Source organism: Elaeis guineensis, chromosome 6 (genome assembly GCF_000442705.2).
Source record: "Elaeis guineensis isolate ETL-2024a chromosome 6, EG11, whole genome shotgun sequence".
Taxonomy (NCBI): domain Eukaryota; kingdom Viridiplantae; phylum Streptophyta; class Magnoliopsida; order Arecales; family Arecaceae; genus Elaeis; species Elaeis guineensis.
Window position 1 is genome coordinate 129,313,451 of NC_025998.2, and position 27,599 is coordinate 129,341,049.

General features: G+C 37.7%; 2 protein-coding genes across 2 annotated transcripts; both read right to left on the reverse strand.

Annotated features, from left to right (window-relative positions):
* Positions 1-465: 465 nt before the first annotated feature.
* LOC105046578 (uncharacterized) lies at positions 466-13,888 on the reverse strand. The gene is made up of 12 exons (XM_010925205.3): positions 12,780-13,888; positions 9,850-9,939; positions 9,470-9,706; positions 8,284-8,505; positions 8,095-8,200; positions 3,885-4,043; positions 1,598-1,659; positions 1,441-1,520; positions 1,233-1,312; positions 1,104-1,144; positions 841-886; positions 466-728 (listed from the first exon to the last, which is right to left on the reverse strand). The coding sequence occupies exons 1-12, from the start codon at positions 13,782-13,784 to the stop codon at positions 724-726; spliced, it is 2,133 nt and encodes a 710-aa protein (XP_010923507.1). The 5' UTR covers positions 13,785-13,888; the 3' UTR covers positions 466-723.
* Positions 13,889-17,143: 3,255 nt separating this feature from the next.
* Positions 17,144-21,643, reverse strand: LOC105046577 (large ribosomal subunit protein uL4). Its single transcript, XM_010925204.4, has 2 exons — positions 20,455-21,643; positions 17,144-17,446 (listed from the first exon to the last, which is right to left on the reverse strand). Exons 1-2 carry the CDS (start codon positions 21,565-21,567, stop codon positions 17,333-17,335), a joined length of 1,227 nt encoding a protein of 408 aa, XP_010923506.1. The 5' UTR covers positions 21,568-21,643; the 3' UTR covers positions 17,144-17,332.
* Positions 21,644-27,599: the final 5,956 nt, after the last annotated feature.

Sequence of the window (27,599 nt, forward strand, 5' to 3'; positions counted from 1 at the left end):
TGAGAAATTTATCATTTGAAAAAATAAATAAATAAATAAAAAAGAATTGTTGGGCATTTCCCCCCTTAACAAGTTTCAAGAACAGCAATCTATTCTAAAATATTGCACTTAAATTTGCTTCAGAAATGCCACAAATCATCAGGTACATAAACATTGACAATCAGTCACAAAAATGGTTTAACCCAGCAAAACTGTTAGGCAACAAATACCATCCATTCCATACAAAACTTTTATTCTTACTGTGGCTTTTGAACCTGTCAGCTTGGTATTAACAAGTCAAACATAACCAACCTGCCATTTGCTTTAAGTCATTATATTATATAAATCAACATACCAAGTCTTGACCTACTAGCGTATACTTGTTCAGTCATCGCCTATGCAAGAACAATCATAAGCACAGAGCATGAAACATAAGCAAATATCAACAACTCAGCATGGTTAATGTATCCATCTCAAGAGAAGGAATAAAAGAAAGGCATAGCAATTTCACTGGAGCACCAAAATCCAGGTGCTAATACAGAGAAATTTTGATTGCATTGGTAGATACAGCTTAAAAGCTTTAGAGACAAAATGGCTAAAGCTGATCAAAGGTTGTGTCAGAAACTTGCGCATTCTATCAGCAAAAATATATACGTTTGAAGTTCCGAGGGGGCACCGCACCAGAGTATCCCCAAATGATTGCTGCAAGGTTGAATAGAGAGAATATATATTCCAGTATTTCAATCAATCTGCAACATGAACACAAAATAGGTTCAACAAAGATCCAGAAATATTTGATGAACATAGAGGAAGAGCCCTACACTAATCCAAATGAATCAGTAGTATGCAAATAGAACCTACATCTGGGATATGGGCTGCTTCCATATGGAGGAGCTCCTTGCCTAATCTGCAGGAACAAACACAAAAAATTGTTGTATCAAAACAGATAAAGGACAAACACGCAACATGCAAATTGGAATATTTTAAAAAGATGCCACCACTCATAAGAACTCTTAGAACCATGTGGTAGAATGTGCAAGCTTTCTAGGTTTTCTCATTTCTCTTTTTGTGAAAATACAAATCAAACAAATGAAGTTTGCATTGCAAAATTTTAAGGTCGATACCTGAAGGGTGCTTGGGTACTCTGTGGTCCCATAAACAGAACCTGAAAATCCACAAAAGAACAATATATGATTACAATAAACAAAAACCAAAAATAAGGGAAAAAATGTCCGCATAAATCCAAAACATACCACTAGCATATCCAGCACCCGCAGGACGCTGGTAGTATGGCAGAGAAGATCCAGTTGTGCCATGGGGCGGTGCACCATAGCTAGAACAGCAGAAAATTAACTAAGAGTGTGAATTGATGCAACAAAAAGAAATGAAGGAGAAACAACGTATCATCATGATTGTGATTTTCATGTGAAATAAGTTTCAGGAAGTTTTTAAAAAAGTGACCTTGAGCCGGCAATTGGGAAAGAACCCTCAAATCGGGCACGAGGATACCCTCTCAAATCAGAATACAGTGCATCATCTCCCTGCACAATGAGGCATATAGTTGAGGGCATGATGTGATGATTTCTTAAGCATATGTTTACAAGCTTCCAGGAATTACCATTGCAGAAAAAGCACGCTTTCCTCCAGGTACCACATGTGGATATTCTTGGACAGCAGGACCTGGCACCATAAACACAAAGAAACAAATGAACTTCAAGAAACTCGTTCATGGGGATGCCAGGAACTTGAAGAAAAATTACAAGTCACAGCTATGATCACTGAGTGCTGAATTTGAAATCAATGTTCACCAAAGAATCACCAACATTATTAACCTAATGCTGCTCCATGCTAAACCAGATCTCAGATAAGGCCAACAATTCTGATACAATAGGGAATCCTTCCAAAGAACACAAGGTAGTTACTTTTCAAGTCAATAACTCCCCCCTATTGAGGCCAAAAAGCATTATAAATGGGAATTTCTAATTCAATGCTGAATTGCCAATGAACAGAGAATACTATTGACAAGCAGGTTAGACTTGGGAATCTTCTTCATGAAAAGCATCGAGCATTTTGTGTTTTTTTTTTTTTTTTTGGGGGTACAAATCGAGCACTTTGTTCCAATTCACAACGAGAGAACAAAGAGAGTCATTGTGATAAAGATCATATGAAGAATATCGGATGCATTACTAAATTTCCAGACACCATTAACAACAACAAAAGAAGGATGCCTTGCATATAATAGAACGATCCAACACAGTGAACAAGCTTTTTAAGTCCCCATTTATTTTAATGAAGCATTAAAGAAGCTGGTCAACCAACAGCCATGTGTAAAATTCCTCAAGGAAGATCTAATATCCAGTGTGTTTACGTTGATAAAACAGTTCTGACTGTCCTTTACTAAGGTCATGGTTGATACTTACTCCACCAGCAATGGTCATAATTTCTCATGACATTAAGACAAAGATGAGCTTAACATTAGCACAGGACCTATAGATAATTTACCGATTGCCTTTGTTGCTCATCTAGAAAGAACAAGTGAAATTAATCAACCTAAAAACCAAGGCTCAGAAACTTGTTTTCTGTTTCAGTCTGGGTACAGCCTGTCAAGTTTTGGTTCCTATAGGTCAGCAGTTTCAACAGTTCTAGTTCAGGTTTCAGAATTCTGAAAAAACTTAGTCAAGAAAATTTACCAGAAAAAAAAAATAAGAAAAAGAAAAAATAAGAAACAAAGCAAACCAAAAAACAATATATCATGTCACATAATTTTTAGGAATTGTGTATTGTCTGTAATCTTTGGATATATGACATCAGTGTCTTCAAGCTAAAAGCCTGAAACAATCAGTCATACTTCTGTAAATAACAATAAAAATGTTTAAAAAAATCATGATACACATCAAAGAGAAACATATCATTTAATTGTTTCCCAACAATTTTGTTACCTACTGCATAACAATGTAAACAACAACTGCTATATAGAAATATCACCGACAGCAAATTAAGAATGGAACCTTTGGTTAGTTCAGAAATTAATATTAGATCAGAGACAAAACTACAAATAAATTACATAGAAACTTAAGAAGCCATTTTTACCTAAAAATTTGAACTCATGAAATAAGACACTCCAAAATTTGCATCGAAGTGTCAACAATTCAGGTAGACAAACAACAGATTCAAATTCTAAATTGCAGAACTGTCATGTTGTGTTGCATCATGTCATATTCAAGTACCCTAAAATGTCAGCACTACAGAAATCCTCCAAAAGGAAGGGCTCACTCCCCAACCCCCAAAAAAAAAAGAGATAAAAGGCATGATTTTCAAAAAGTGGATCTAGAAAGATGAAAAAGAAAACAGCATGAAATAAAGTTATAGGGAAAATATAACAAATTACAAATAGAAAGAAAACAAAGTAGTTGAAGTAAGATAATATTAAAAAAATAGCGATCCACATTTAAGCATGAAGTATGCATTAATAGAAAAAATTGAGCACCCGGAGAAAAGGTTAAGGCAAGCTTCCCACGAGATCCACTTGTACAGAATTCCTAAAGAGTAAAAACAAATACTTAAAAAGAAACTCATGGTTATCAACCTCTTTGTACCATAAACCCTCCCAACTGCCAAAATTGTGTATAATTTTCTAACGTTGGTTTCAACACCATAAAATTTCTTCCTATCAACTATACAACCAGAATTAAGATCAAGTGCAAACTAGTAAGGCATGAAACAAGACAGAAGCACGATTACCAACAAGCAAATCATGACCATAGTAAAATGGAGGGTGATTAGTATGCACTTGCAATGGCTCCATGAATCATCCAACACAAGAAGATCATTGAGTAAGATCCCCATTAAAGAGAATGGAAATGCCTTCGTAAAGATGTGTAGACCTCATTCACCACAAAGCATACCTCTAGCATAACCCATCTGTCCCTGTTTCCAAGTGGCCTGCTCCCTCAAAACACTCAGAAGTTCATGAGTTGTAGAAGATTTCTTATCCCCACCACTAGTAGTATGAGCACCCTTGAAAGGCTTTCCCTTGTTGGAAGAAGCAGTGACATTTGTTTCACCTAGAACAATGATTAGAAAAGATTTCTTTAAGACTATTATATAAGTGCTGATATGATTAAACATGACTGCTTGAGAAAACTTTATAAAGCAAAACATCTCCTAAAACTATGACTTGTGAATGCATCAGATTTTCTCCTATAGGAGAACTCTTTGTACTTGGACAACATACTATTACAGCCTGTTAGCTAAATAAGAACTACCTGTGTGACACATTCTATTCTTAATTAAATAAAAACTACCTGTGTGACACATCCTATTCTTAATTAAATAAGAACTACCTGTGTGACACATCCTATTCTTAACTAAAAAGTTTATTAGCCATTACTTCATCTAAATGTCCATACACAGGTGATGTTGTAGAAGCCACAAATGAATTAAAACAATTAAACATGCCACAAAGTTATGGGGAAGGGTTCAGGAACCAAGATTCAGTTAGAACCAGTATACTACCATCTAATTCTTGCTTGGGCAAGTAATGCAAGAATTTAAACAGAAAATTCTGCACATCATTCTAATTGACTTGGATATAACATGCGATACAGCACATAGAAAACTATGATGGTTCCATGAAAGTTTAATAAATTAAAGGATTATAAGCAATCCTAGAAGGCATGTATAAGAGGAGGAACTACCAATCTGATAAAATTATCATCAAACTGACAAGTTTGCTGTGGTGATGAACATACTAAAAATCAAAGAGTCAGGTCCCAGCGGGACGTCCCATATGACACCGAGATGAGGTACCATCCCATGTGTCAGGACAGGGTGTCCCGCTAATGTCTCAGCATCTCAATCGGGACATCTTGAGACATCTTCTATCCCAAGTGTCGGGATGGGGCAGAACCGTGGCGCATCCTGTCCCACGGGATTTAAAACCTTGACAGCCTCATCTCACAGAATTTAAAACCTCATCAAAAATGAACTTGAAACCAAGTTTCATTACACTAGTCATAGATAGACTAACTAAAGAAAGATGCCAACGGCACATGTTATATGCTAAGAACATTGTTGACTGAAGAAAGGACATGGCCATCACCATAACCAACAGGACAGTCCAAATAATTAGGTCAAACCAATATGTTCTTCTTCAACAGTATCTAGAAGCCGCATAACCTTCCCAGGCAAGGAATGCCGTCAAAGCTAGAGATTCTATAGGGATAGAGAAATTTGCCAAGGGGGAGTTGATCATGTAAATAATTTAACAATGATAATACAAGCTAAAAAATAGTAGAAGAAGCCAATAAATTGCAAATTAGAAGTGACTGAAAAAGATAGAAATACTACATATAAAAAATGTGTTATGAGAGATGAAACAAAAAGAAAGCAAATGAAAATGGTAAGTTAACCCAAAGTTCAGAACAGGACAATTCAAGAAAGGCAGGTTTCAAACGAATTCCATGGCTTTCAAAAGGCACCAGAAGGGAAAGAAATCACAAATGGATTAATCATGCTGGAAGATGCTTAGGATATCATTAAAACTAGAGATTCCAAAGGGTTAAAAAATAGAGAGCACAAAAGAACAACATTACAAATTGCTACATCTCAAACAAGTAGAGATCTCAAAAGTAGGATTTAGATTACAAATTCTTACAAGTCATGGCAACAAAATGGCGAAGGGCTGATCTAGCAAAGCTTGCAGTAACTCAACCAGCTACTGGAAGGTTCCAAGAACTGATTGAGCCCTAAATAAAAAGCTTTTTGCCAATCACAATCAAAATAGAAGACTTAGGATCAAAATAGAAGATTTAGGGTCATGTGCAAAATAGTAATACATAAAGGAGGGAGAACTAATTTGGATAAGTTTCAACAAAAGCTGTTAATAAGCCAACATTCTCACAAATTGAACTTCAAAAGGCCACTTCAATGGTGGTCTTGAAATAAACAACACTTTCAAGCATGGTTCGCCATACTAGTGCATACAACCCCATACCGGGCATACTATACCATATTGGTATCAAACCAAGACTCATTACAGGGAGCATACCAAGTTTTGGTACACCAAACCAACCCCTACACTGGGATTAGCAATACGGTACGAGCATGGTACCATACAGGGTCTGTTCCAAGATGGTGAACCTTGCTTTCAAGGACTACTCAAAGACTAAAACAATGCAAGAATCAGAAAATGCATTTCAGGGAGTTCAACTAGGCAAGTGTAAAATATTATGATTTAGGGACTCATCCATACAATACACCTCATATGAACAAATTGTATACGTAGTTTTAAGAAGTAATTATGTGCGCAATAAGAAAATATAAACCAATTTGTTTGAACATTATCTTTTTTATGACTTTTAGGACTAAATTTAAAATGGTCTTCCTTACCAAGAAAAAATAGTGATAGTTCTACTTTACGAGTTTTCCATGAATATGACATGCAGACACTTTGCAACTCCAAGACATATGCCAACTTACTTTCCTGAAAAATGATACATTCCAGGTAAAGTCTAAATGAAATAGCTGCTCAAGAGCAGCTGGTTTAGATTTAGCTTGACTTCTGCTCTTTCATATAATAAATAACCCTAATACAAGCCAAAGTTTTATCTCAGAATATGCATGAACCAAATACAATCAGCTCCCTCGTGTTTAGCCCAGTAAAGCTTAATATGCAAATAAATCAATATATGTAAATAATTCAGTTATTAGTTAAAGGCATAGTTATCTTTCTTTCTGAAATAAACAATTAAGGAAAAAGAATTAGTATAAGTTATTAGATTGTGATCTAATGCTTGGGCAATTAAGCTTTACATAGGAAACCCTGACTTGGTAGACCTCCTCTTCAATCTCGGGTGCCGCAATGGCGTAAGCCCTCTTCCTCTCAGCATTTCTCTCTTCCCAAATGCAAAACCCTAAGCCCCTAATCATCCACCATCTTTAGTCCCGACATACCAAAATCTTTAATCTCTCAATCTCAACTCTTCCGCTTCCGCAATCTTCTCCTTCATAGCCCATGGCAAAAGTGGTATCTGAACCAAGGTCATTCCCCTTCCTCTTCTTCTACTCATCCACTCATCAACAGCATCACAGGGCCTAGATCTATGACTACAATGACTATGATGACAAGATGATCAAAACTGAGATGTTAAGTACATTTTCCCCTCCTCTCCACCTACATCCTCTCACTGCCATTTAGTTCCTTCACTCACCTTGGAGCGAACCCAACTGAGCTAAACACAAGCTAGCCTGATGATAGATGAGTCGAGCCTGAGCCTGGCTAACATTGCTCATATCAAGACCAGGCTGGCCCTACCCTAGGGCATTGTTGATCCAACCTTGAACTAGGGTCAGCTCCCTCCTGTGCAACAAAATTACACCCCTACAAATGGCATTATAATGGACACCTCTATTGCATCCAGCAATCCAGATCACATTAACAATCATATATGTAACAAACTTTCACATTCCTTATAAGTAAATAAGGCCATCAAAAACGAATTTGTTATATGATAATAAATTTCACGATTAACACAACTGTAGCAAGATCAAATACTCATAAGTTAAAGACTGCACAATATGGATGCCTCTTGCACATGAGGTGGAGCATATAAAACAATGATGTCTAGGTGCACAGATCAACACTAAATGTTAAGTGGTTGAAATATGATGGAAAAGTGGCTCAACAAGAAGAAACTAAAACCTGAGTTTGAAATATGGAAGGACATGCTGAAAAATTAAGGAGATTTGGGTGGATATTTTGGAAACGGGACCACTCATTGCTACAATAAATGAACAAACAAATGGAACAGACAACCACATATTTATGGGGTAATGTTGGTCTCTTATGGCCATTCTGTTAGAATGGCAGTGTCGGCAGTTCGTAGGAATTCTTCAATCGCAATAAGAGGAATACCATGCATCAAAAAGATACGACAATGCTAATATCGGACCTAAATAACCACAAGGAACTAACTTGTAGTATTAATTTCTTTAGGTGATAACCAAGATTCAGGTGCATTGTTTTGAAGAACAAAACAGCTCTATAAATAAACATTAAAAAACAGTTCAGTGATTCCAAAAGAAGCACAGAGATTTGAAGAAATTCTAACTCACGATGGACTGCCTTGGGTTTCTCTTTGTCCTTGTTACTCGATTTTGACCCTCCTTTGTTCTGTTTACCCTTTTGCACAGGCTTAGCTAGTGATACTTTAAGATTTACCTGGACAAACAAAACACAAAGTGACCACTGAAATCAATCAACAAGGAGTATAATGTATTATCATTCAACAGATCAACACGAACCTTTAAGCCACTCTCAGTTATTTCCTCCTTATCAAATGACTCGATGCATGTAACAGCAGCCTCTCGTATTGTGTAGTTAACAAAGGCAAAATCTTTTCTCTTAGCTGATGGGATATTACGTGCAAGGACGATACGCTCAATCTCCCCAAATTTTTTGAAGGAGTCTCTCACTTTGTCTTCATTCCAAGATAATGGTATACCCTCAACATAAACTGATTTTACCTAAACAAAGGCAAGATACGTGGAACACCACATCAATATAGTAAAGATTTGACAAGAAATTGTCAGTCAATAATAAAAAACATCGCAAATGTAAAAACAAAATTTTCCTGTGGGACTAATGGGTCTCTTTTGAGAGGTTATTTCATGTACATAAGACCCCAAAATGAAAATGGATATCAGCTCGAAATTGCTGATAGTGAAAAGTAGAAGTTTGAAAAAAAATAACAGTTATTGGTGAGAACATATTCTGTGCATGTCTAAGGTAGACCACATCACTTTATATTATCAGACAACTGAACAAACTAATAAACAGTTCATTATATGAACACTCTTCGCCATCCTAGGCATAATGCAAAGACGGAAGGAAAATTGTGACTGTTAGGTCATAATAATTGGACAAATAATTTGAAAGTTAACAATAACCCAAAAATGACTTCCACATTACAGTTTTTAAAACTCTTAAGCATAATTTACAGAAGAAATTTTAACAATGCATGTGCTTTAGAGTGTGCATGTGTGATTCTGTGGCCATGGTTCTAAATCCCAAGTCAGAAGCAATAAGCAAAAAAGTACTGTGCGTCATTTAGACAAGAAAACGATAGTCTTCATTACTATATAAAGTATAAACCCTGTAACACACACCCAAAAAAAAAAAAAAGCAAATACAACAGTTTTAACTAATTGCAATTTTTAAAACCATCTACCAAATTAACAGAATCACTCAGTACATGAAATATGCCATTTTGTAAGCTCTAGGTGCAAAAACCATCTAACAGATTTTTGATGTTATGGAGTAGAGCATAACGAGTGATATGCATTTTAATCTGATGAGCAAATCAAAAATTTTAACACATCATAATTTATGGCCTAAAATTATCAAAGCCATCATAGGCGATAGGATAAGAGAGGGGATGTAGATGAAAATTACAGAGAGAGAGGGAAAGGGAAAGAAAGGAGGGGAGACCTTCTGCATCTCCTCTTCATCTGGATCATTCAATGGTTCAGCCCAAGCAACCTTAATATTCCGACCCTTGCCAAAAGCATCTTTCTTCTGAAGTTTTTTGTAAGCAATTTGTGCATCTCTGTTAGTTTCAAGTTCGAGAAATGCAAATCCACGATTGGAATCTGCATTATTAGGATCAGCCATGACTGTAACAGTGTCAATCTTCTCAACTCCAATTTCCTGTAACAGCTTGATGACCTGCTCATCAAATAACATTTAAGAAAATAACTCAGCCAGAAAATGGACGTTTGAGGACATGCCATTACATAGAGCATGTTCTAGCTTTTATTTGTATTAGTGGAAACTATAAAGAAATTGCTAAAAATGAGGAATATACTCACATCTTCTTTTTTCCACTTTTTGTCAATGTTCCCAAGAAATATTGTATCATTCCCTTCAAGAGCTGCAGCTCCACAAAGCTTCCCACAAATCTTTAATTGCATATAAGAATATCAGAGTCACAATGTCACCAAGATTCATGGCAATATGAAGAGTCCAGATTACAAAATCAAACACATCAAAATGATTCACCAAATCAAAGTGCATAGGAACCATAAAATAAAAAATTTGATGATGTAAAGCATCACTGATTTAAAACAATTAAAATAATTAAGCAGTAATGATGATGGTATTACATGAAAAGCACAAATACTAGATGATGTTCAAAGAAATTAAAGTATAGAAGATATTAATCACCTTTATGAGTATAAGTGATTATCAACCAAGTTATAAGGTTAATGAGAAAAGGCACTTCAGAAATGAGTCATGCAAGCATATCTACATGTGAGATCATACAGTTTAATAAAGCAAATGTCAATCATGACACAACACTACAGGTTGCATTAGCCTACTCAAACAACTGGCCATAATTATAACCTTGCAGTTCACTTAGTAAATATAAAGATTAACCAATATATTAGTTAGATGCTAGCAACCAGAATCTTCTACCAAGGATGACACAACTCAGTGGTTGAAATACTAGGGCTCAATACCTATATTGGTAGGTTACCAGTATAGGAAAATACAAAAACATAGTATGACTATTGGTGTTGGCACAGCAAAAATTAGGCATTAATCTATTCACAAGCCGAACAGCCCGCCCAGCCAGCTCAAGCCTGAAATGTTTTGGATGGGCCTGGGATTGAATTCTAAGCTCAGCAAGCTAGGTTGGGCTAGACTTATGAGCATGTCTGTTTGATAGGTCGGACTCGAGCCTAGATTAATCCAGCCTGATGTGGATCTTATAATAATTTATTGTATATCACATATGGATACCCTAGCCCACCATTAGGTTGTAGATTTAGGTGTTCGATGTCGATTGAGGGCATCTCCCCACCACAGTAGTGCCTTTAGCCATCAAGCATCATTTGGCGGACTCTCAATCTCATCAAATTCCTTGGTTGCTATGCTTGAGGTCGTAGCGGTTCTAGTGCTAGGTCAATCTATTTCGATGGCTTCCCACTTTCCAGATGGATCAACAATGAAGGATCGACGGCTTAGTGGGGTCTCCAGTAAAGAGGTGAAGACCACTGGCGACAAGGAAGGCATATACTTAAGGTAGAATCCCATGGCATCGGATCTTGAGAAGAGAGCAAAGCCCGAGGTCCTCACATCCCACCCCTCCCTCCTCTCCCAACTCTCCTCCCTCCACAATGGCAAGTCCTGCCCTGCCATTGTCTTCTTCGATGCCACCACCCTCCAGTCCTTCCCTTGCCATGCCTACCAAGAGATTGCCGACCCCCATCACCCTCTAGCTCTCCATCTCCATGCCACCCCAACCTCCTCCAATCCGCCGCCCACCTCCACCTCTCAAGCAAGCTCCATGACCTCATGTCCCACCTTGTCAACTGCCTCAACCTCACCAAGGATGCCAATATGATAGCAAGATCGAGCTCCTCTATGAGGAACGCGGCCTTGCCAACATCTCCATTGTCAAGGATGAGATCTAATGGCTCTCCGAGACCGACAACAAGCTTCCATCCAAGACCATAAAGGCCTCTTGGAAACTTTAGGTGCAAACAAGACGATGGAAGCCGAAGACCTTACCAAAGCCCAAATAAGTACTGAGCTTGAGCCTAGAGATTGGGCTAGGCAAGACCTAGACCTGACTTATTTTAGTTATATCTTGGACTAGGCCTAGCACGAACTCAGCCTGGCCTGCCCATTGAATAGGCCTATCAGGCACAATACCATGTGCCTGTAAAATAATGAACCAAGGTGTGTTATAGACCTGGTATCTTCCTAATATAGTACAGCCAATCCGCATTAGTACAAATATTGTACTCCAATCCTTGATGCAACTGCTTTGAAATCTCTTTGGAATCTTGTACTCATATTGCTTTCTCTCTTTCTTTTTTTGAGAGAGAGAGCTCTACTTCCCTGCTTCCATACTAAAATTTACTCCAATACTTGCTCGCTCAAAAATTAAGAACTAAGCACTCCATGATTATCTTAATAAAGAGCTATAGATTATGATCATATCTATTGGTCTCCAACTTCAGAAAAAGTCCAGCAATCTATGCAAGCATATTTATGGACTTAACTAATCTTCTCACGCTTCTTTTGGCTGCATCACCAATGTGGCATGCTCCAAAGGTTTCTCTATATATGCTTGGAGTTCATATTGTCTTTGTCCAATCCCATAAAGAACAGACTGTTAATGTTTTTTGTTTACGTGTCATGATGGTAAGTGGTAATAACTCATTTAAAGTCGACTTGGAAGACCATATAATCCTTGATATGTCTGACTATTATGGCAGGAATCACAAATTTTATACTCAAATTTATTTTCTGACCATAAAGATAGTTGGGTCTTAACAAGCAGTGCTGCTTAGGGTACACGGACAAAACTTGAAAGGCTTCTTCATCCATATGACGATAGTTTTCTAGAAGTGTTCTTGCAAGTGCCTTTAAAATCAATTCAAGTAGAACTACTTTAGTCATGATATTGGATATTAGAGCAATTGCTTTACAGCATTCATCAATCACAATTTAAGAGTTCAAGTTCCTCTGAGGAAATTAATAAATTGTTATAGAAACTCCAATATATTAACAGGAACAATAGTAAGCAAGCAAGCAATTTGAAGTTTGAACTTCAACAAATTAGATACACAGAGGTAAATGGACATATGATTTCACAACATGGCGTTCCTAACCTATTACGTAAGCTCCAAAATAGTTTGGACGGAGGGGCCAAAACTGAAAGTAGAGAACAACCAGAATCTAAGCCTACAAACAAATCACAGAAGCAAAGAAAGAAGACTGCAAATACCTCTACTTTGGCAAACTCTGCGACAGCCTTCTTAGCCTGAGCTGCCTCCCTGTACCTCAAGAAACAATATCCTTTGTTTTTTCCTGTTTGCCCATCCATCATCATCCGCACCTCCACGATCTCTCCAACCTTCCCAAACACCTTTCTTATGTCTTCCTCCTTGGCATCTCTATCCAGCCCTCCAATGAAGATCTCTGTCTTCCTCCGCCGTTGCCGCTCTGATATCCCTGCTTCCTCATCTCTTGGAGCACCGGCTGTTGCCGCCTCCACTCCCTCTCCCCCATCCTGTTCTTCTGGAAGATCCTTGTTCTCCTCTCTAGAATCAAGATTCTCCATCTCCATTGCATCCTCCTGCCGAGCAGGAGCCTCGCTAGCTACCACATCAGAGCTAGGATTTTCAGGTTCAGGCTGCTCGGCAGGGTTTTCGTCTGCCGCCGCCACCGGTAAATCTCCTGCTTCTTGGGCTTTCTCCTCCTCTTTGGCCGCAGGCGATGCCTTTGGAACTCTTTTCTTGATGATCTTCTTCTTCACCACCTTTACTACCCGGGTGGTCTTTCTGGTGGGCTTCGCAGGTTCAGAGGCCTCCACGGTCACATTCTCCTTCGCGACGCCGGGTTCCTCCGCGGGGGTTTCAGCGGCAGCCGGTCCGGAGGCCTCCAGACTGGCCTCAGCTTCAAAGGCCTCCATAGTGACATTCTCCGGAGTGACCTCGAGGGCGGCGGCGGGCTCCGAGGCCGGAGTTTCAGTGGAGGCCTGTATTGGAGTGGTGGCGGGCTTCGTTACGGGGGTTTCGGCGACCGCCGGAGAGGTGGTGGCGAACTCGGCCAGCGGGGCGATGGCAAAAGGGGTAGATTGAGAGGCGGGGGTCTCGGCCGCCGTGGAGGAGGGAGGGGAGGCTTCGGAGACGGGCAATTCGGCGGCGGGGGTTTTGGATTTGGAGGCGGGGGTTTTGGATTTGGGGGTGGATTTGCGGACGGTTTTGACGACTCGTCTCTTGGGAGCCATTGGGACGGAGGGATTTCTAGGGTTCCGAAGGGAGAGGGTTTGGTTAAAACGATAAAGAGCGGAAGGGGAGGAAGGGGAAAAATTACCGAAAGGTACTCGACCTATTGCGCGTATGGGTGGGTTCTTTTGAAGGGCTTTATTCCCCGTTTAACCCCTGGCGGCCCGCAGAAAACCGGATGGGTGAAAGTAGCATGGATATCCGTCTGAATGTACTTTCACAGCCGAATCAATGGATATGGCCGGAAATTTAAAGATGCAACTAATATTTATATTTATCAATAATTTTTATTTAATTTATATTTAAATTTATTTATAATTTTATATCATATTTATTAATTTTTTAAAAAATATAACCATATAAATCTACTATTAACATGATTTATCAGCTATTTAGTAATAATTTTAATTTTATAATAATAAAATTTAATTATTCAATTTATATTTATAATTATATCCATACTTTCCGAATTATATCCATATTCATTTTAAAAAAATATAGATATAAATTTTTATATTTAAATAATATTCATATTTATATTTTATTAAATAAAATAAATATAAATATAGATATATTGATATCCGATCCGATTTCAATCCTACTAGATCACGATACGCCGGTAAGGATGCACAAAACATTTCCCATACATGATAAGATAAAGAGCACTTGATCAGAAAGAGGCGCATGCAGTAGCTTAGCCTGAGTTTGGAATTAGGTAAAGCATACGGCGTGCACGTGCTTGTGATAAAGATTTCGAAAAGCAGCATGATGAATGCAAATCAACATGTGATAATGAATGAGCGGTAGATGATGGCCACAGACAGAAAGCATAAAACTATTTCGACATCCGTATAGCATGATTGTTAGATTCACTGTAGATCTACATGTCTTGATTAAAAATCACTCATATCAGAATATTATTTTGTGACCTTAGAAATTCTTTTAAAGATATAGAAAATCATTTTAGACCGGCAAAAATCTTTTTGCCTTGATGTCTCTCTAATACCCAAGGCAGAATCTCGTTGCTGAAAGAAAGAACCCAAGTTTCATTTACAGCAACGATAAGCTGGATTTGTGCCTCCGGAGGTAGAAGATAAATGGCATAGCAATTTCATGTTAAGACAATATCTACACATCTTTTAGTATTTTTTGAAGGCCAAGTCTCAAGTGGATGGCATCCTTATATTATACTTCCAATTTAATTTGAGCTCTTTTGCAGATCCACAACCATGGACTTTTGCAACCAATATTTTGATGTGTTGGATCCAACTTAAATTTTACATGATAATAAATATCTAAAATAAGGTTACATGAGAGATAAAATCATACTAGGTTGAAGGACATTTCAAGCAATGAACGCAAGACAGGTTCATCAATAATGCCGAAGATGTGGCAATATAAATATATGTGCCTGTGGTTGCGGAAAGATAGGGAAAACACCTCAATTTCTGGTCATCAACCAATAATTAGATGGCACGATTTCAAAAAAAAGAATATTTGATGGCACCGTTTTATTTTGTAGAAACTCGATGGCATTATTAGTCATTGGGATTTTTTTTTGGGGATTAAACCCGCCAAAGTTAGCCTTGAACTACTAACCGTACTCTTATTATCTTACGAAAACCAAAATATGAGGAAGTATACGCTTGCCAGTGAGGTATATCCATTTGCAGCTTGAAGTCCGCACACAAGAACAAGCACTTCACCCTCCACCAAGTCCAACAGTATGGTCGTGCAGAGATACGATTACTGTTCGTGCAGAGATACGATATGCATGCACGCATGTGAATTGACTATATATATGCATGTATGCACAAATACGTTGATGGTGATAATCAAGAGAGCTCACAACAAGTATTTCTTGATTGACACTGAACTATGAAATAGATGGCTTCTCACCTCTCTCCATTCCTTGCAGTTATTCCAAGAGAAAGACCTAAAGCGAAATTCAATTGGAATAGGAATGAGAATAGAAATGAAAATTAAAATAACTTGAAATCAAAATCATCAAATTCTTCGAAGCATTTGATTCGTGATTGAAATCAAAATCAAAATTAAAATAAAATTTTAAATCTATTGAGAAAAATAAAAATTAAATTTTATATAGATTGAATCATTCCCATTTTATCTTAAAATCAGAATCGAAATGAAATTTCTCCCAACCATAAGATTGGAATGAAAGTCATTCATTCCGATTCCAACCACTCACTCCTCCCAACTAAACATCCCCTCAAATCAAATGCAATTGGAGCCTGATAACTGCAGCAGACTTAGCCTTAATTGAATTCAGCATAGAGCATAGAGCATAGAGTTGGAATCAATCGTCAGGCTATGGATACGCCCAATCACAATACTCAGTCATCAAATAGCTCAAACCCCACTTCCCCAGCAATATAACAGTCTTGACAGGCAAAATAAAGGATGCCTGGTACAAGTTAAACTAAGCACTCAAAATCATGACAATTCTCCACTCAAGAAGCCCTGAAAATCAGCATTAATGACATGAACATGTTCTTTCAAGCAACCAGCGTCAAATCTCTTAATTTGGCACACTTTTTGTTTAGAAAGATATAAAAGTGACCTGGGAAAATATTGAAGAGATCCGAAAGAGCCACAAAAGAGTACAGAATTTTCATAAGAATTAAAGATTGGAGGACAAGAGCTAACATAGATCGAAGACACAGAAAAGGCATAGAAAACCTTGAAGTAATATCTAGAAATCATCTGAACAAGAACACTCTAAAATAGAAGATTCATAAAATTAACCGAGCCCTAACCATAGAAGAATTATAAAGGCAGCTACGGCTATGGATTAGAGCTGTTCTTTCCCGACCTTACCTGTACCGCCAGTCCCGAGTCCCAGTAAAGGCAATCACATCCTTTCTAGCACTCTTGTGTAGAATAGAAAAAGGTTTCATATCCACTGACCTTTGGAGTCCAAAGTTGCAGGGCGAGTATGAGCTATCAAGAAAAACAATGCTATATAATTTTTTTTATTTGACTTTCGTTAATCTACCAGTCCAAGAATGTCAGGAGACAAATTCAAGAGAACTTGTGACAAAAGAACTAACCTTGGCACGAGTCTTTGAAAAGGGGTGATTATCAGAACCGGGCAGGAAACAAATGAATAGAACTGACAAATAGGAAAAGGGACTTTAAACTATAAAGTGCTTTACAAGCCCATTGAATATATGGCAATAATAAACACACCTCAGACTATTCATAGATCTGTTGTTATCATAGCTGCAGAAACATTCTTCCGTTTTCTTTTTGGTCGGGCAGAGTGGGGGGGAGGAGGGAAGCAGCCATGTTCACAACAAACCGAAAAAATCGAAAGCTGTGCCAATAAAAGAAAAATCCAGATAGTAACAGTGAGCCATACATTCAATTAAGTTGATGAACCCTAACCTTCCTTTCCAGCAAACAAAGTAGGGTAAGGTCACAAGACCTCCCCACAAGTCTCAATAGTCTTCTTAGCAAACGAAAAACAAAAATCAGATGGAAAATTCCAACAAAGTCTTGCTAAATAACTAATTATGACTAGCACTGCTCACTGAGTAACACCTAGCCACTTAGAGAAGTTCTCAAATTCAGTATAATCACTGTCTGAGATCATCGTCTTGTACCACGCCCTCCCTGCAGCCTTGATTTTAGCAGCTTCTTCCTGCACACGCAAATTTGACACATCATACCACAACCATATTCCACTGGAAACAAAACAAAAAAACATATGCAACAGCATACGGTAAAGGTCTCAGGGCTAAAGACTGGATCCAACTATTTCAACTAAGAAAATCGATATCTTCATGTTAATACTTTGCGAGCAATACTGGAACAAAGATTGATTTACCAAAGAACTAAAATTAACATATTGTGTTGGTTTACTAAGTTATCAATAGCTACACAGGACTGTTCCAATACTAGACAATCTTGAACACCTATATGTATCACTAGTCAAAAAAAAATAGATATAAACAAAAAGTTTAAGACTAGACTAAGAAAATAACCTACATGAATCCAGACATAAATACATTACCATTTACACACAGAACGAGATCAACTTAAAAGAATGCAAATCACATCCCATTTCACCCACCTTCTCCTAAACTGAAAATAATGTACAAAACATCAGAAAACACGCATTGAAAAAACTCTTTGAAAATAAGATAACACTGCAAAAGAACACATTAAATACTTGGAAACATCAGGAAACGATTGCAAACTGATTCACAGTGGTTCGACTATGGATAACAATGCATTTTTCTACGAGTTATGCTTCCATGCAACATCAGACATTTTTCCAACATCTGCTTCACAGATCACAATCATGAATCGCTTGCTTGAACAGTTCCCTACGAAACTAAAATTATTTAAGCATAAGTTGACTTGTTTCAGCTGTGACATAAACACTTACTGCCAAGTGCACCAGCATGTTAGATTCTAAAGCATCCCAAGAGCATAAAAAAAAAAATATATGAATACACATAAAATTTAAAAAACATGTACCCTTTACTATGTTTATATTAAAATAAAGGTTATATTATTCAAAACATGGTGCATTTTATTAAAAAACTCTAGTTTTTTATTCAAACCATCAACAAAAAGTTGTGATCTCTGGCATGTATAAAACTTCAGAATATCTCATCATACTAAACACTTAAAATGGGTGAGAAGAAGCAAAGCCAATTTATCAATGTGTCCTTAAAAGCTAGACACCTCAAGACCTACATAAAGAATCCCTGAATTTCATGCTGCATCTAAACATCCAAAGGTATCAAAACCATAAACTCCCAAAAAACTAAAGAACTCATTTGGTTTGTGGAAAAAATTTCAATTTCCTGAAACATTATTCTTGCAAAACTGCTTTCTGGTAATATGATGCCTGGAAAAATAGCTTTGGTATATTTGATTGACCTTGTGAAAGTGACTTAATTTGGTTGAGCATCCATTTTCCTAAAAAAACTATATAAAATACCTATTGTACCCTTAATACAAGAAAAAACCTGATCCTATTCTACACATTGCCATTGTTTGGAAATAATAAATTATGATAGTTAAGAATATTTTTGGATGTAGATCGTGGTGGAGGAGGGCTTGAGGCATTATGATAAAAAGAATGTTCATTTCAACCATAGATTTTTTTTTAAGGCTTAAAAGAAAATTTTTGAGAAAAAATTTTCTTCCTCCAATTTCCAACTCATGGGAACTCAAAAAACCCATGTTCTGCATGGATTTCTCTTTTCTATGAAATATGAGAATTGCATTCCCACGGATTTCTCTCCTTTGAAAACTCCAACCAAACAAGAGGTTTTTTCCACTCCCCCCCCCCCCTTCCCACAAATCAAACAAATCCAAAGTGCCCGAGTAAGACAATTCATAACTTACAACTTGAATACTATACAAGTTCAAAAAAAAATGTTTTAACAAAGAAAAAAAGAAAATACATTCACAAGAAGCTGAATTTTTTTATATTAAGAGAAGGCACCAAAAAAATGTTGCGATTTATATTTATCCAACACACACACACACACACACACACATATATATACATACATACATATATATATACACATACATACATATATATAGATACATACATATATATATCATTTATCACTTTAAACCATCCACTATTGACAAGATTTAGACAAAAATTTGTCAAACAAAATAAAAATAGATTCTCCCAATATAAGACACACCAGCAATTTGCAAGATCTAATGCAGTGAATATCACTTTTAACAATATTTTAGCATGGTAAAATGACATGAATATAATTCAAAAGACAACATATTGGTCATGGGGTTTCCTATCTTAACCAATAGGAAACCTATAGCTTCTATTTTGTTCAAATTTAAGCATCAACGTATGATAACTAAAAGATGAAAACATTTTATATCCACATACTGACTTAAACTCAACCTCCAAAATGATATCTTCTAGGCTCATACATATTCGGACAATATTTGTCATGAAACCTAAAAAAGCAACTAAAAAAGCTCAGCAGTTAAGAAGCAATAGCAACTAATAGTGATGAGCAGCCCACAAGATTTGCCTCATATTAAGAATAAGTATAACCACAAAGAAGAACATGAAACATCAAATGGGGGCAATACAATTATATATTTGGCACAAGCTGCAGAACAAATATTCTAAAATAACACCCAACATACCAATACAGGCATTCATCCAAATTTTACCCGGATCAAATGGGTCATCCAAATTTTACCCGGATCAAATGGGTCCTCAACAGTGTTTTACTATTTGTTTTATGCATCCGTGCACACAACCAAACACAAAAACATCTAGAGCAAGAAGAAGCGCAACCATCATTGGCATTTGGAAAATTTGGATAACAGGTCCAACATGATATAATTTTAACTCCAAAACTCGGTAATAGGAAAAAGAGAAAGAAATAAAGGAAAAGGCTCTAAAGTTCCGTAAATAATAATCTTTGTGATGAATAATCAATTCTTAATAGCCACCGAAAGAAATCAGATATGCATTAGTCAAGCACATGCTTATGTTAACTACACATTAGAAAAAACAACACACATGTTAATCAGATTAAAAAAGAGCATCGCAATGTTAAATCGTAATCCAAAACAAATATAATTACGGTATTGCGATCATATAACAACATGAGCAATAGAAAAACCAATAGCGCGATATACCTTAGGGAGTTGGGTCCTCTTCTTGTCTAGCTTCTCCTTCTTGGCCTTGACACGCTCTGCCTCAGCAAGAAGAGCCATCCTCCTGGCAGTCTTGGCATAAGGGTTCAGCTTCAGCAGAGTGTTCAGATTCTTCAGCGGGTTCTTCTTCAGTGAGCGGCGCTTGACCTCCTTCTTGATCGGCCTCACCACCGACTGTACCTCGTCGGAGTTGATGATCCTGGCCAGATCGGCATTAATCATCTTGGACCTAGGCAGGAGGTAGCCATTCTTCTTCTCGGAGGGCTTCTCAAAGGTCCCAAACACCGAGTCGAGCTTCTCGAAGGCAGACTTGGTCCAGATGACGAACCTCCCAAGGTGCCCTCCGGGAGCGAGCTTCAGGAGGTTGAGGCGGTCGACGTTGGCGACGTCGACGCCGGGGATGTTGCGGAAGGCCTTGACAAGCTTGGACCCCTCGGTGCCGTAAACGATGAGCGGGCCCTTGCGGGAGACATAGCGGCGGTTACGCATTTTACCCTTGCCGGAGCGGATCTGGTGGGAGTCTTTTGCCTTCTCGGCGTCCGGGTAGGCACCGATCTGCTTGAGGATCTTGATAGCGGCGGAGGTCTTCTCGACGGCCTCGGCGGAGTCAGAGATGACGAGGGGGAGCTCGGGGATGGACTCAATGCGGTGGCCGCGGGCCATGACGAGGGAGGGGACAGAGGAGGCGGCGAGGGCGGAGACGACGGCAAAGCGGCGCTGATTGACGTTGACGCGGCGATGCCAGCGGCGCCAGATCTTGGTCGGGGCGAACATGCGCCCGCCACGAACCATGTTGCCGAAGGCTCCCTGGCCGGCGCGGTGGGTGCCGCCACCGGGGACGCGGGGGATACGGGAGACGGCGCGGCCGGTACCCCAGGACTCGGCGGAGGTCTGATGGCCGGCGCGCTTGGAGACGGCGTAGGGCTGGCGGCGGTTCTTGGAGAGGTTCGCGTGAACGAAGCGGACGATGTCGGGGCGGATCGCGGCCTTGAGGACGTCGGGGAGGGGGACGGAGTTGGATCCGTCGGTGGCCATGTCGCCCTCGAGGGGCTGGACGCTGACGAGAGGGCGCGCAGCGGCGACGGCAGAGGTCATCGCGGCGTCGATAGGGGGAGGGGAGGGGAGGGGTTCCTTGGCGTTGGGAGGCTAGGGTTTTGGAATGGGGAAGAGGCGAGGAGGCGGGGAGTAGAGTTTTTATAGTGAAAGGATGGCCTAGGGATGTGATGGCAACCGTCCATTTTGATCGACATTTGCGAATACATGCGATCGACGGCCGAAAGTACATCTCGAGGACTCGATTAGATTTGGATCCGGTTATTATTTGATGATTAGCATATGGATGGTCAGATTTGCTGGTTCTGAAAATGAGTCGGCAATTGCCTATTTTCTTTTGGGGATTGCTAGGTGCATTTTTTTCCCTTTTTTTTTTTTTTACCACCCCCACTCATTGTTGCCCAAATCTCTTCTTTTTCTCGACTCGTCCCCTCTTCCAATTCGACTTCCTTCGTCCCCTCAAATATGCTATGGCTCTAATCCACATCCTCTAAAACATTAAGGCTTTAGTTGCTTTGCTAGTGAGAGAACGGGATAAAGCAGCGGCTGTTTTAGGTGCTATTGAGAATCTGAGACAGGAAACGGCATTGGAGAGGAGGAACCAAAGGAGCTTTGAAAGATGATTCCTCGTCAAAACAGGAAAACTCTTGAAGCATACCTAAATTAATAAATTATTTATGCATCTTCTCAAACACTAATCCTCAGATTTTGTCCAAATTATCATTCATCATCAAATATGTGGTAAATTTAAAAAAAAAAATAAAATATTTAATATTTTAGAAAGTACCATAACAAATCTTTTTTATTATAGATAAATCTAAGAGGCAGTTTGAAGCTATGTAATTGAAGTTATATTGCAACTCAAGTCATATTATAATAATTACAGTACGTGATTGACAAGGAGACACACTCCTTATGTTTGGAAGACAATTTGAGGAAGATGAAAAGTATTTTTAATTAACATTTCATGGAACACATTACAAGGGATGCTAGATTGAAGCATTTGATATATATGAGATTAGATTGTTCTATACGAAAAGGTGTCAGAGATGCCGCTAGCAAGGGCTTGGACACTCAAAAAGAGGGAGTGGATGGTGATACAGGTCCTAAAAAGATCAGAATGTCATAGAAGTGAAAGAAGTGGGTGGTGGTGAAAGAGGAATAGGAAGCAAAGTGAAAGAGAGAGAAGTAAGGGAAGGAAGATTATGTAGTGGCCTGGAGGTTGCACACGAATCGAAAAATACTATGCTAACGGATGGTAGCAAGGATGATTCATGAAACTTATATCTTGAAACAAATTTTTGGTACAAAAGGAGTTGGATTCATGAAGCTTTTGATTTGTTATCATAAAATGCTTGGCTCGATTTTTGGTTCCCGAGAAATAAAGGAGTACCAACAAAGGAACCAACTCTTGCTGGCTTACATATCCAGCATCATGGTTAAGTCTCCATGCATTTGGGCCTCTTGTACGGAGCATAACTATAATGAGAAGCATCGTAGTAACAATGACAAGAGATTTGCTTCCTTTTTTTTTTTTTGTATTTATAATATTTACTATCATAATTATATGTCCACCTTCATTTTTTTTTAATTTTTATTTTCTTGATATTTGCTCAACCCCGCCCGGCCTCTCCTCTTTTTCTTGTTTCTAGCCGTTTTGTAACATGATCGCACGTGGCTCCCCTGCTAATGATTTCGATCATTGTTCAAGCCAATGTACAGGAGTCCTGATAGGTTCTGATTCTGTAACCACACCCATAAATTAGAACAAATCAAAAAATCATGTTTTCGCAATTATTTTCTTTTGGTAAGCTAGAAAATTAATTAATACAAGAATAAATTTATAAAAATTGGGCAGGATCCCGCAGTATAGTTCTAATGCAATTACTACTTCACGGTTCAATTAGGGAAAACCAAGCACGGATCAGAGAGAGAGAGAGAGAGAGCCTACAAAGGTGAAGTGCCAAAATATAAAGCTTATTATAAGAATAATAACATTAAGTCCCTACGAAAGAGTGCAGCCATTACTTTATTAAATGAGTTCTTCGTAACGGCCAAATGCACGCAGGGGCGGCTCAACATATTTGGAAGCTTAAAGTTAAAAATTAAAATATAATTATTTAATTAAAATTTATATAATTTTTTATTAAAATTTTATTTTTCTAACTTTTTGAGATGCAAAATTTTTAATTAAATTTTTATAATCAAATTCTCCTAATATTTTTTTTCAATTGATAATATAGCCAGTCCATTTAATCTTTCTTGAGACATTGTTGATCTTAATAAGATTTTATTAATTTTAATTTTAAAAAATTCTTTCTGTCGAAGCAACACTTACTGAATTGTTAACATTATTCTAAAAGCAATATATGCATTTGGAAAAGAGTCGAATCGTCTTATGATTGAGTATATCCATTGGAATGTTATCTTCACGTGTATAATTTCTTTTAAAATTTTTAACTCTGAAAATAAATCTAAACCATCAATATCAGAATAGTTATTATATTTTAAAGAATACTTAAGATTAAGACAATATTCTTTCAAACTATCATTATCTAATGACTTCAATTTTTTACCACTAAATAAAAATCAAAAATATTTTCATATATCTTAAATAGTTCAAATCTATTTTGGAGTGAAAAAATTGCTTGATCTACTATATATAAGAAATAATCAATTCTAAATGATTCTTCAAGAGATTTTGTTATTTCATTATCAACATTCTCATCAAATTGTTTCTTTCTGCTAATGATACGCTTATCATAAATTTAGGTTCTATTTTCATTTCAGATGCAATTTCTTTAGAAGAAATCATAGCGGATGCAAATCTATCTTCTCTATATTTTTCAAAAAAAAAAATATATCTTTTAATTATTCTATAGTAACATCAATATGCATATCTGTTGATTGTAAACTTTTGCTAACTGAATTAACAGCAAATAATATATCATACCAAATAGTCATATCCAATAAAAACTCAAAATTTTCAAGCTCATATGTTGCTAAGCAATTAGCTTCGCTTTTAGTTTTAGGATCTTCACTAACTTCTGCTAATTCCAATAAAGCATCTCTTATTTGTGGAGCTTGAAATCTTATTGCTTTAATACTTTTAATACGACTTTCCCAACGTGTTTGTGATAATGATTTAAGAGTTAGACCAGAAATATTATCTTGCAAAATTTTTCATCGTTTAGTAGAAGAAGAAAATAGTAAATAGATACGTTGTACCACTTCAAAAAATGATATAGCTTTAGTACAAGAACTAGCCATATCACAAAGTACTAAATTTAAACTATGACAACCACATGGTGTATAAAAGGATCTAGGATTTATATCTAAAAGTCTTTTTTGCACTCCTTGCTGTTTGCCCTTCATATTAGATCCATTATCATATCCTTGTCCTCTTAAATTATTAATATCAAGTCTAATATATTTTATTTCATCCATAATGACATCAAAAAGACCTTTTCAGTTATATTATCTACTTTTAAGAATTCAAAAAAATATTCCATAATTTTGATTGGACTTGATGAAATATCTACACGTCGCAATATAAAAGACATTTGCTCTTGATGACTTGTATCTGGAGTGCAATCAAGTATTATTGAAAAATATTTTGCTTCTAAAATTTTTTTAATAATTTTATTTTTAATTTTATTTGCTAACAAATTTATCAATTCATTTTGTACATTATGTCCAAGATAATGGGTATAAATTTTATCATCTTTAATACGTCGAATATGTTCTTGCATTACCGGATCGAATTCTGCAATCATTTCAATTAGACTTAAAAAATTTTTATTATTTGTTTGATAGATCTTTTTATTTTTTTCACGAAAAGCTAAATTATTTTTACCGAGAGTTTTTACTACAGCAAAAATTTTTAATAAGACTTTTTTTCAATGTTCTTCATCTTTATTTATTTGTTCTTGAATACTTTTATCAATTATTTTATTTTTCAATAGTCTTATTTCTAAATCAATCCATGAACACATATTAATAATATGCTCATTACTCATCTCATGACTCTTAAGTTTAGCACTAAGATTTTTTCAATCTCTACTACCAATATTAGCTAGTTTACTTATACTAGAAGCAGAATTAAATAATTTACAATAAAAATAAAATACTCTGTCTAAGTCTTTTGAATAAACTAACCATCTTCTTTCATGCTTCTCTCCATTTGTCAACTTTTGAATATAGTATGTAGTAGAAAAATATCTTGAAAATTCATCTTTAGAAAAATCTATATCATCAATTCTAATTGGATCTTTTTCTACTAATAAATCTCTCAAATTTGTATCAATATTTGTCCATTGACTTGGATCATAAATATTTTTAGGAATGCAATCATTTAAATTAACCGATTGATTTTCTTCACTATGACTTTGAAGATTATCTTGAATCTCTTCGTTGACTTTTTTTTATTCTAATATTTCATTATCATTTAATTCTAAAAGATTATTAACTTGTTCATTTAAAGAACATTCATCAATATTTTATAATTTATTATTTTTATTACTTGTAAAAAATTTATCGAGAGCTCCTTTTTGAGATTGTATTAAACTTTTTTTTTTTTTTTTTTGAAGCTTTGAATAACAGATTCATATTTTCGAGTTGACATATTTAAATTTTATTATAAATTATCAAAAAGATATAACTATTATAATTATTTTATATTTCTTAAATAGCTAATACAAGATCAACAATCAAATTTTTAATTCAATGAATCAAATATTAAATAAAATAAAGATAATATATAATAATATAATATAAATTTTAAATTAAATAAAAAATAGATAAAGATTAGAATAATAGTATCCGATTGTTCGATGCTAATTGTAAATGAGAATAATAGCACCCGATTGTTGAATGCTGTGTAAAATATGGAGCATCCACTGCAATACTATTCCACAATATTTTTATCAATTGTCTAAATATAACAATATATAAAAAAAAGAAGCAATTCAGGTTAGTTTTATAAAAGAAAAAAAATGATCGTTAAAATTTTTCATTGAAGTGATTGAATCAGATTAATTACCACTGTTAATCTGCAAGCCGCCCGCGCTTTTTTTTTTTTCTCCCACGCTCTCCCACCATCCCACGCTACCTGCCCATCAGCCACGTGTTTCAATTTTTGAAAAAAAAAAATCAATGCCACAGCGGCACAGCCCTTTCGTCTTCCATTCCACTGCTCTGTGGCTGTGACCGGTCACCGGCCGATCGACCGTCGGGAGCCACGACATGCATTATCGGACCGAGCGGGAAGGGGGACTTGGGGCTGCGCAGGCCGCAGGGTCCGGCAGGGGCCAGGGAGGGGCCTTCTTCCAGGCTCCGACTTTCGAGAAACGAAGGCGGACCGCGCCCGTCGGCCCGGTGCACCAAGCGGGGCGGAGGGGGAGTGCCGAAAAACAAAAAAAAATGAAGAAACTTACCGGTGGAGGCCGGGGGGGTGGACCGCTCTGCTCAGCGATGGTGTGGTCCGTGTGGACTGTGGAGTGGAGCCGACGAGCCATGGTGGTCCTGGACGGCTGGACCTCCTCACCTCCTGCTCCTGGTGGTCTTGCCTTGCCGCCTTGCCGGTGGGGAGGCCTTGTCGGGCCGGAGAGATCGGGACTGGTGGAGTCGTGGAGCGTGGACTTGGAGGCGGGGCGGGACTGGGACGTCGGAGGCGGAGACATGGAGGTGGAGGCGGGATCGGGACGCTGGGATGCGCCGATCGACCGATCGATCACTGATGGAGCGTGGAGGCGGGACCGGGACGGCAGGACATCGGACGGTCGGAGGTGGAGGCGTGGAGGCGGAGGCTGGACCACGACTGGACTTGGAGGCGGGACCGAACATCGGAGACGGGATCGGGACGTCGGGATGCGGTCACTGATGGAGCGTGGAGGGCCTGGAGGCGGGACTGGGATGCCGGAGGCGGAGGCTGGACGTCTGGACCGAGACGCCGGAGGCGGAGGCGGAGCTGCCGGATGCCGAGCGAGCGGGGGGCCTCCTAGGGGCAGGGCCTAAGCAAGGACTTCGGTGGCCTTGCCTTTAGCCGCCCCTGAACGCACTTGAGGGATGACAAC

Excerpts from the sequence above, each read along its gene's own strand:
- LOC105046578 (XM_010925205.3), bottom strand. The coding sequence starts at position 13,784 with ATGGCTCCCAAGAGACGAGTCGTCAAAACCGTCCGCAAATCCACCCCC. Across the intron at positions 4,044-8,094 it reads GAAACCCAAGGCAGTCCATC|GTGAAACAAATGTCACTGCT; the intron begins GTGAGTTAGAAT and ends TCATTGTTCTAG. Across the intron at positions 1,145-1,232 it reads GGGTGCTGGATATGCTAGTG|GTTCTGTTTATGGGACCACA; the intron begins GTATGTTTTGGA and ends GTGGATTTTCAG.
- LOC105046577 (XM_010925204.4), bottom strand. The coding sequence starts at position 21,567 with ATGACCTCTGCCGTCGCCGCTGCGCGCCCTCTCGTCAGCGTCCAGCCC. Across the intron at positions 17,447-20,454 it reads AGAGGACCCAACTCCCTAAG|GAAGAAGCTGCTAAAATCAA; the intron begins GTATATCGCGCT and ends TTGCGTGTGCAG.